Source organism: Frankliniella occidentalis, unplaced genomic scaffold (genome assembly GCF_000697945.3).
Source record: "Frankliniella occidentalis isolate FOCC.00 unplaced genomic scaffold, Focc_3.1 Scaffold4, whole genome shotgun sequence".
In the NCBI taxonomy this organism is placed as follows: Eukaryota; Metazoa; Arthropoda; class Insecta; order Thysanoptera; family Thripidae; genus Frankliniella; species Frankliniella occidentalis.
The window spans coordinates 4,151,679-4,161,749 of record NW_026267134.1 but is presented as its reverse complement, the minus strand read 5'-3'; the positions used below and the strand labels follow the sequence as shown (position 1 = coordinate 4,161,749).

Sequence of the window (10,071 nt, the reverse complement as noted above, 5' to 3'; positions counted from 1 at the left end):
TACCAATGACGAGGGACAATTTTTGTTCGTATAGGCCCAGTGAGAAATGAGTTTTCTTCAACGTCGATTCGATGTCGATTCGACGTCGAAAGTCGAAACAGTCGATTCGCCCATTCTCCCCTACAGCAGGGCCGCAACGGGGGTATGTTTCCATGTTTCCATACTTTACCGCAATTTCCGGAAAGGATGGGAGGGGAACACTACCCACCGTTAGCGCCGTATTTAAATACAGATGAGGCATAGTACGAAAAAGAAGAAGAGGGAAACCGTCGGCTTCCAAACTCTCTACAGCCTACACAGTATCACTTAATCGTGATGATATTTGTTGCGTTTCAATCTATGCCCCATGCTTGCCGCACACGAATCAATGTAAATAAGGGTTTGAGATTGGTGGGGTGGGTGGGTAAGGTAAAAGCGGACAGGGAAGGCCACTTTACATCGTCCACGCACCCAGCTCATGCGACCCTTTGGGGGGGGGGGGGGGGGGTAATACTTAAGGCTCTCACTTTTACCCGGAGAACCGGGTAGCCCGAGTACCCACCTGCCCCGGTAGGAACCGGGTCTGACTTACTCTGACTAGTTTCGTAGTTGTACTGTACCGCGTGCACGCGTGCGGGTGGGTGGGTTGCCTAGTCGTACGGGGCCGTAAGGAACCCAGCGAGGATAGGTAAACCCGCCCGCATCCGTGCATGCGGTACAGTGAGTCAGCCGCAGCCACCTGGTGCTAGCCACTCTGCCCTGTATGATCACAACGCATGTCACCCTCGTACTGGGAAAGGGTGAAACGTAAGACACTGGCTAAATTTTATTTTTTATTATTCTTTTAAAAAAAGTCAAATCAGAGCGACACGTTTTGGTCAGATCGCCCAAAAGACGCCGTCGCAAGCACTTGGTTTGATACAACATCAGTGGTTGGAAAATATTCGAGGTCTATCTGGAGTGTTGTAGCCACCCACACTTAAAGGACTGGAGGTATTTTTTTGCATTTTTACACATACAAAACTGCTGATTATAGAGAACATCGAGGCATCTCCAGTGTCCTGCCCGGCATTCTCTTTACATATTACATTAACACTATGGTATTTTGAGCACTGGATAACTTAAGGATAACACTGTCTACAACAAAACAGGATCTCTTCCTTGAAGGGACACGGTTTACTTTATTACATGTCTCTGACAGCATCAAGGACAAAACTTCTTCACTCATCTTTTTACACGAACATTTACTTCAAAGAGAAGATCCTGTCGGACACAAACGGAGAAATGAGCACTAAATTAAATCGGCCATTAATCCAGTTAGCGCAGTCAGCGCGATGAACACCGTCTGTTCGCAAGGAACTTGTGGAGGAGTTATATTGTATTGCAGTAGTGCCAACACACGGGTGAATCAGGACGACACATATTGCGGCACCATAACGAGATTATCCTCGCAGGAGCCTGTTTGAAATAATTAACACTAATAATTAGTAGCCTAAAAAGTCTTCACCACAGCTTTTATTAAAATAAGTAGTATATCTTTGATGCTCACATGCACTGAACACGTCATATTAAGTTATTGACAGAGCCCAGAGCAAATTCCACCCATTGTTCCTGAACATTTGTGGTTGGCACCACTGAAAACATATGGCCTTAGTTATCCCTTATACAAAACATGTTGCTTATAGTCTTGTGAAACGGTAACCCTACTATACGAACACTAATAGTAAAAGGAAAATGGGGAGGCCGGGCCAAATCAACGGCGAGCGGGCTTACAGAATATCCGATTAAATTTTAATTTTACGATTCATTTTTTGGCACATGGGCAACAGAGTTGGCAGCGCTCGCCACCGACTAGACCCTCCTCATCTTGCCGCGGTCTTTTTTCCATACAATTATTAATATTTGATAATGTCGTAGACACCTACAGCCAAATAAAATGTGCCTGTGCAACGGCTGCGGCACCGTCGTGACGTTTGCGGGGAAGACCGCGGCCAGATTCATGCACCATGCGATTGAGCTTATTTCTCAGGGAGGGAGCACACGCAAAATACCTCCTCGGGAACTTTGCCTTTCCCATTGCATTCACCAGCTCTGAGTAAACTTACAACATTTTCTAGGATATTGTCCGTGGCAACCTCTCTTCCACCAAAAGCACGCCGTATGCCCGAAATACCCTCACACCGCCAGCTCCTCTTCCTCAACAGCAGGCTACAAGTTCACGACAAGAAGGAAAATCTTGAAAGGTCAGTCTATGCAATCCGTCGCAAAAAGGAGCGCGACTGCACCAGCTCTCCGCGGTGCGGCTCTTTGGTTGTTTGGATCATACATGGACAGCGAGAACACTCGATTAGCGTTGCTCGTGCGAAGAAGCACAATAACATGGTAACGAACGACAGTATCAAGATCCAATGGCCTTGCATTACGTCTGTTTGCAGGCAGACTGCTCGCGGTGGCTGAGAATCGTCCCAATTTACCGTACCCCCGGTGTTTGGATCGCGATATTTTAAGGGTTTAAGGCTTGTTTGGGAATGAAAGATTCCGAGGAAGAATTCAGATTTACTGATTCTCTTGAACCGACAGTTTTAGCGAAGATTTACTTGCTCTAGTTCAAGCAGTTAGCGTTTCGAGACAAGAAAATATAAAATACATCAACTATAAAAACTGCAAATCTATTAAATTATTTAACAAATATTTGACAGCCATCCACTGAAAAGCACGGCCCGCATTCTTTAAAAAAAATTAATCTATTTATTTTAAAAATTGCACTGTAATTCAAAGACTGTGACGTCACATGCAATCAACTATAAATTGCGTATTACATGTTTTAGAATACAAATTCGTTCGAACCTCACCCTCTCTGCCGTCACAGCGCCTCACTGAGGCTATGTGCATGAGTGCGTGTCAACGTTAGAATGTGACACAGTATTCTAAACAACGTGACACGAGTCTCAGTCGTTTAAATGTGACGTCACAGTGTTTAAATAACAGTGTATCTCATGATCTACTTATTTTACCACTGCTAAATTAGTGACAGCAGTGCCGATTCTCATTGCAATCAAGAGTAGTGAGTTTTGGCGCGTAACTGGTGCATTATTGGCATTCCCCACTTTCCTCAGATCTACCTCTACTGTGGTAACAGCGCTTTCCTCCCTCACCCAGGCCCTCGTGAGAATCAGGCATCAGGGAGTTTTTGAAAGGAATTAGAGGACGCGATAAAGTCTTCCCGGTCGTCTACCTTTACGCAAGGCAATAAGACAGCAGCATTCACTACTCTTCCTAAGAGCTCGGCAGTGACGTATTCAATACAATATGTTTTTTTTTCATTATTAATTTTGTTTTGAAACTAATCATCGAAAAATTGGTTACTTGGATGTAAGAAAGTTAATGCATGTTATTACCGTTATAATAATTATTGTTAATAACATTTGTTTTTAATATACAAAGACGCGGACCTGCCAAGCAAACGATGTAAATGTGTCAGCGAGTGGCATAGGGGTCGTCCAGGAAGTACGTCCGCTTTTTCCCTCAGATTCATTCGGCAATTTACGGGAGGTCGGCGCCTGCGTGATTCCGGTTAGGCCACACCGCCGTACACGCATGCACTGCAGGCAAGATATTGCCTACCTGTAAGGCGCTAGAGCTTACACAGGGTGAAGTTGGCAATTTCGTAACGGCGAATGACGGACGTATTTTCTTGACGATCCCATAGGGACTCGAGTATTGTACTAAATTTCACCCTATGACCCTGCACTGTTGACCTGTTGTCCAGTAACTAGGCGACCAGGCTGCCGCAAGAGCCAAGACATATCTAACAACAAACTTGGTGTGGCACTGGCAACAGTTTTTCAAGATGATAATTTCACTGGTTCAACAGAGGGAGTGTGCAACTCTCTGTTATATGTAGGATTTCTGTTCGACTTGTGGCGCCCTCAGAATGAAGGTTTCGCGCGAGAGGACGTCGACGCCAGCGCCTACAGCGCGCAGGGTAGGCCAACCCGCCAGGCAGCCGCGTGGAGATGGCGGCCGGCCCTGATTGTGCAGGGGCCATAGGACTCGCGCGCAGGAATAACGTTGTAACGTTCTCTTGCGTCACCCCAGGGAACGTTCATTGTGGTTTGGAACAGTCTCTAGTCACTGGATACTCTGGATTAACAGTGCCCGTCGTCCCCCAATGCGGTTTCATTATTATTTTATTTTTTTTTATTATTGATATGAAAAGTAAATGCCCCAGGATAATCCCTGGCATGACCCAACACCGTAAACAATATCGCCCTCCTGCCCTCGCCGCGGATAGACTCAGTACAGTATTGTATAGGAATGACACATGCAACAGGAAAACTTGGTTAGCATCTTGCTCCCGATACTATGATCCTATAAACGAGTCCACATCAATGTCTATTTAAAAAAAAAAAAAAAAACTGATTTGGAAACTCCGTACACTTCCACTTTTGTAATGGTTTCGACTGACTTGCGGTGCAGTGGGGAATCCGATCTCACTCTTTATACTACCACTTTCGGTTCGGTCAGACCCCTTCCCACCACCACCTTACCTCAGTGCAATGACTGTCAATACGATATCCGGACGATATCGAAGGGATATCGTTTCGACATCATATCACTGAGCTATATCTGCACGGCAAACAGAGTTAGACCGAATAAGTGAACGGGGCATAAAATCACGATACATACTTCACGAACTACACCATTACACCACGCACATATTAGAAATTAGTAACTACGTGGGAACGTTTACAGCATTTGGAGATCTTCGTGAAAACAGTGCGACGTCTTGTGTTGGAAAATTTTATAGTTTATTACTGTCGTTTTTTAGTACGTTGCTCACCACGTTTTCAAAGTTTAATATCTAGTCTTAAAATGGAGATTAGTTTTCTTTAGCTTATGGAGATAACCCAAATTTTTGGCTGCATTAATCCCTACGTTCATTTACTTTGTTTTAAATCTTACATTTAAACAAAATTTTACACATTAATACAATGGTTTTAAAGCGCGGGGCCCACAGCTCAGCTCCACAGTCTGCCCAGGTGTGCCTCCCACGTCAGCACGGCTCACTGGAGAACCAAACACACGATGATACGGCATGGTAGGATTCGCATTTTATGATTAAAATTGTTAGTTATCCGCGCTACTCTCACGTCTACTGATTGACATTTCAATTTCAAACTAAGCGACACTAAACACAAAACAAGTCTTCTCAACAAAAGCTGCAGGTGGTTGTGCGATTTTTTCCCGCTTCCTGTTGTTCTTTTACGATATATGAAGGAGGGATGACACGATGGCGTGGGCCCCATCACTCGGATGAGTCATGAGGGCTCATATACCCACCCGCATCAATCCACCAAATATAGCAGATTAAACTATTCCGAGACGCGCTTACCGTCACTGAAGTATGAGCTCACAACACGATGACGTGGGCAGGAGTGTATTCCGTCAGCGCAGGAGATAAACGTGAGTGGCGCAGGCGCTCAATAGGTACTCGACAGTAAGCCGAGCCTCTCCCGGTTACAGCGGAGGAAGTTCCGATTAGCTGAGCTGCCACCCACAACGCCACCACCGGCGAGTTGGTCGCCGAGCAGCAGGAGCGTGCTGAACGGGGAGGGGAGGGAAGGGGGGGGGGGAGTGACGGGGTGATGGGGGCAGAGGGTGGACGAGGGAGAGGAGGAGGGGGAAAGGATGGGGCACATCTTCACAAGCTTGAGCGGATCCTCGGCCGGGCGTTGGACTGGACGGCGACTTGACGGGCCTCCCCTTTCAGAAGGGCCCGAGCTGAAAGCCGACAGCTGGCCGAAAAACTAATGCAAGTCCTCTTTCTTTCCGTAAAAAAAATTGTCCACAACGAAAAGAAACGCCCCATTCTCCCCAGAGGGAGTGGGGCGTAAAAACGACGACGAGTATTTGAGAGAAAGGAGATTAATTTGTTTTGGTCCATCAAGTAGTAGTTGTAAAAGTGGACGAACACAAACACATAACACAAACGACAACTCAACAAGAACAACAACAACGCGGGTGGCGGCCCGCACGCGCGCGCGCACGCCCTGAACCCCACGAGCCCGACGGGCCCCGTGGTGCACCTCTTCACTTGCCACGGTATATCTCTATGATACGATCCTGGTCCACGTATTCGAAGATGTGCGGCGCGTCCATGAGGATGCCCACCGTGCCGGCCAGGGTGACGAGGAAGAAGATGTACAGCTGCAGCCTGTCGATCACCATGGCGACGTACTTCCAGTCCTCACGGATCTGCAAAACACACACACACACACACACATACATGCAGAAGGATGCGGAAAACAAAAAAGGGTACCCGCAGTCCATCACCGCCGCGACGAGGCGCACTCTCTCTCACCTGAATGTACTGGTCCTCATTCCGGAGGTGCTCTGCGATGAACTCGACGGCCTCGGTGGCCTTGGAGGCCTCCGGCGACAGCAGCAGCGAGTCTGACGACTCGCTCTCGCGCCGCCCGCCCGCGCCCAGGCCCGCCACGCCGCCGCCCAGCGAGGAGCCGCCGACGCCGCCGACGGCGAGGTCGGCGCTCGTCTTGCGGTTGATCTTGCAGTTGGGGTGGTGCAGGTCGCTGAGCTCCATCGTGTTGCTCTTGCCCGCCATGCCGCCCATGCCCATGCCGCCCATGCCGCCCATGGGCCCGCCCATGCCGCCGGGCGCCAGGTGCTTGGGCAGCTCGGCCGGCGAGCCGTACTGCGGGTGCGGCGGCGCCGACATGCCCGGCATCTCCATCATCCACCGCAGCCGCGTCTTCTTGGGCCGCTTCATGACCAGCAGGATGGGCAGGTAGTAGAGGAACACGGTCCGGATCCACGGCGGCATGCGGTGCGTGCGCGGGCCTCGGAAGTTCCAGTTGATGATGATGACCGTCACCAGGATGGACACGGTGTTCATGATGAAGGTGAACAGCAGGTACTTGGCGATGAGCGGCAGCACGAGCGACGTCGGGGGAAGGATCTTACTCACCAGGAGCAGGAACACAACCAGTGACAGCAGGATACTGATGCCGAGCGTCACTTTCTCGCCGGCCTCGGCGGGTAGGTAGAAGACGAGCACGCAGAGGAACGAAATGAGCACGGTGGGCAGAATCAAGTTGACGGTGTAGAACAGGGTCTTGCGCCGGATGATGATGTAGAAGGTGATGTCCGTCTCGGTGGGGTGCCGCTTCTGGTCGTCCGTGTAAACGTTCAGGTAGGCCGGCACCTCGATGATGTCCCAGGTGCCAGACTTCCAGTAGTCGGACAGATCCACAAAGTTTTTGTTGTTGTAGAGCGCGAGCGAGACCTGGTCCCCGTTGAACGTCCACGAGCCAAACTTCATGATGCACGTCTGCTGATCGAAGGGGAAGTAAGTGACGTCGATGGTGCAGGAACTCTGTAACAGGGAGGGAAAGAGTCAATGAGACGCTGGTGTCGGCATCTACTGGTTCGTCATGGTGACTCACGGTAATATCAACAGACACGAAACTCAAGCACATTCTGATTGGTTTTGAAGCAGTTTCTGAACAGCCACTTATTTTGCCGTGTGCATACCTGATAAATCGCTGGCGGGACCCAGAGGACCTCTCCATTGGGGTAAATGAGCACGTTAGATTTGTACCGGACCTCGTAGTTACCATCGGCACTGTAACAAGAAACACACAGAACCGTTTTAAGTAATAAACTTGACATTTTCCTGGAATTGGGAACATCACAAGCCTTAAATCGATTGCCAGACGCATCTGACAAAAGTCAAAAAATTGTCCCTTGCCACCTTTTATGTAAAAGCCGCTTTTTCAATGCATTTGACTCCCCTCTCCCTACCCCTGATAGCACTCATCAGCTTACGCGGGTTTCCAATTGTTATAGCGGGAATGTACTTAGTCATTTTAATATGGCACTCAGTTAAACTAATTTTAATTTAATCATTTTCTTTCTGTCTTTCTCTCTTACACACATATACCAAGCCAAGTCATTGATACTGAGAGGCAGGGAGGAGGGAGGAGGAAGGAGAAAGGAGAGAGAGGGAGAGGGGGGGGAGAGTGGTGGGGATGGCGCCGTGTTGGGCCCCAGCTGCCTCATGTTCTTTATCAAGCCGTGTGCCAGAGGGCGCGTATCAGTGCGAAGGGAACAGCGCACGTGTGAACCAGCTTCGATCCTCCACCACAGCAAGAATGGGAAACCCAGGTAAAGATAATAAGGACCGTCCAGTCACCAGCAGTGGTGTGGTCTGAGTATCTGTCACACGGACCTTTAGGCAGAAGCGACCGTATAGGAAATTTCAGGGCTGTGACATTAAATTATGACACAACAGCTACGAATCTCTTCTTGCACGAAAAAAAGACTTCGTTATGGTTATAAACTCTGTTCAATGGGCTAAATTCGATCGCTGAAACTCAGAACTTGACACCCACAACCAGGAGTTAGTGATAGGCCACGGATTCTCATCCACAGCAGGTGCAGGAAAGGCCAGAGAAAGAGCTGCTTTTATTTTTTAACTTTAGTTTCAGCTTAACATTTTGATGTAATTTCGCAATCGTTTGTATGACTGGGCTTTTTCACTGTTAAACCCGCTTTGACCGCACACTGCACTGAAAACAAAAGTGTGCAGCTGGCACGCACATATGGCAGTGGCAGTGCTCAACTTTATGGCACATACTCTTTAGTGTTTGTACTAATTTGAATAGTTAAAAGTGTTCAACACTTAAATGTGAACACTTCTAAATGTTAAACTTTACTGTTAAACTATGTTTAGTATTCAGGTACCTATGCAGTCAAACATCTAAAAGCGTTCAACGTAGTGTTGAGCACTTGCATGTGCAGTATAAGTTGTACACTTTATTTATCAGTATGGCCGACTTGTACCGTTAAAGCAACATTAAGAAATTGTGGTGATTTTCGCTTTGGCATGGTGTTCGTTGTAAAGAAAGGTGCAGAATCGATAAGTGAAAATAAGAAAAACCAAGAATTATGCCTAGAGAACCCTGTTTTTATTTTGAGTTTTAAATTGCCGTGACTGAAAGGATCAACGGAAACTTAGGAAGTTTGACAGTAACAGCCAGATAGCGGGGTACGTGCGGACGCCGTTGCGTCCGCCATCCGCCACTGAAGCGCCTCAGAGAGGAAGTTGGACATTAGTGGCGTAGCGGAGCGGCCATTAGGTATAGCACAACTGTGCAGCTCCAAATTCCGAGAAAAGGCAATTATTATTTTTCGCACCGCGCGAATTTTTTGCGCAAGCCTTTTACTGTGCGGCCCAGTCACTCACTCACTCACTCGGGCCGCCCCGACCGAGGGCCCCCGCTGCCAATGCCAAGGTCACCAGGTTAGGTCGCCGGGCCACGGAGGCGCGACTGGTCAATACAGTCGATATGAGTTTGCCGGTTCTTGGAGGCGTTCGCGGGTGCGACGCATGGTGCGACGCGAGTGAACGTCACGTGCGGGGGTCCGCTTGTCCTTCCGGACGCAGGCCTCGCCGCTGACGCACTCGTTCTGAGGACACCGCGCGCCACGTCATGGCTGCAGCGAGGGTAACCGCGCCGCGATAACTGCGAGTGTTTTTGTTGACGCTTAGTCGACCGCACCGCACCCACGAGTGGGTAGAAAGGACGTGGGACACTACGAAAATATGTAGCTATACACGGGCAGTCTTTAAAAGACGGTTTAGCAATACGGACTCCGCGCATCCGATACGACAGAGCGGTTCCTCATCAAAGCTTAAGCTAATTTGTTTTTGTGTTTTTTTCTCTCCAGGAGAACCCTACCCCGGCAACCCCCCGCCCAGCTACCCCGGGGCCATGCCCGCCCCGCCCATGGTGACCGTGATCACGGCCGCGGCGGTGGGGCCCGAGCCGACCCGCCTGACCTGCCCGCACTGCCACTCGCAGGTCACGACCAACGTGGAGCACTCGTCCAACTCCAGGACGCATCTGTTTGCTCTCCTGCTCTGCCTGATGTAAGTGTGACACTGCGGCCCCCCTAGTGGCTTTAGCCTTACTGATAAACGCAGTGCGTAACTCCTCTTTTGAGCACTCTCCACACATTGAGCTTTCAATCTAAGGAAGTGTTGTCCAACAGAGGAGTTGCACACTT

General features: G+C 49.0%; 2 protein-coding genes across 2 annotated transcripts in view; one reads left to right on the top strand and one right to left on the bottom strand.

Annotated features, from left to right (window-relative positions):
• Positions 1–799: 799 nt before the first annotated feature.
• Positions 800–10,071, bottom strand: part of LOC113204153 (acetylcholine receptor subunit beta-like 1) — a 16,695-nt gene continuing 7,423 nt past the window's right edge. The window contains exons 5-7 of the mRNA XM_026419187.2: positions 7,534–7,624; positions 6,344–7,375; positions 800–6,237 (exon numbers count right to left, since the gene is read on the bottom strand). Coding sequence (XP_026274972.1) covers positions 6,073–6,237; positions 6,344–7,375; positions 7,534–7,624 — 1,288 coding nt within the window. The 3' untranslated portion in view covers positions 800–6,072. The remainder of the gene's footprint in view (positions 6,238–6,343; positions 7,376–7,533; positions 7,625–10,071) is intronic.
• LOC113204154 (LITAF domain-containing protein-like) overlaps positions 8,045–10,071 on the top strand; it is a 3,109-nt gene continuing 1,082 nt past the window's right edge. Inside the window, exons 1-2 of the mRNA XM_026419188.2 lie at positions 8,045–8,166; positions 9,733–9,934. Coding sequence (XP_026274973.1) covers positions 8,154–8,166; positions 9,733–9,934 — 215 coding nt within the window. The 5' untranslated portion in view covers positions 8,045–8,153. The remainder of the gene's footprint in view (positions 8,167–9,732; positions 9,935–10,071) is intronic.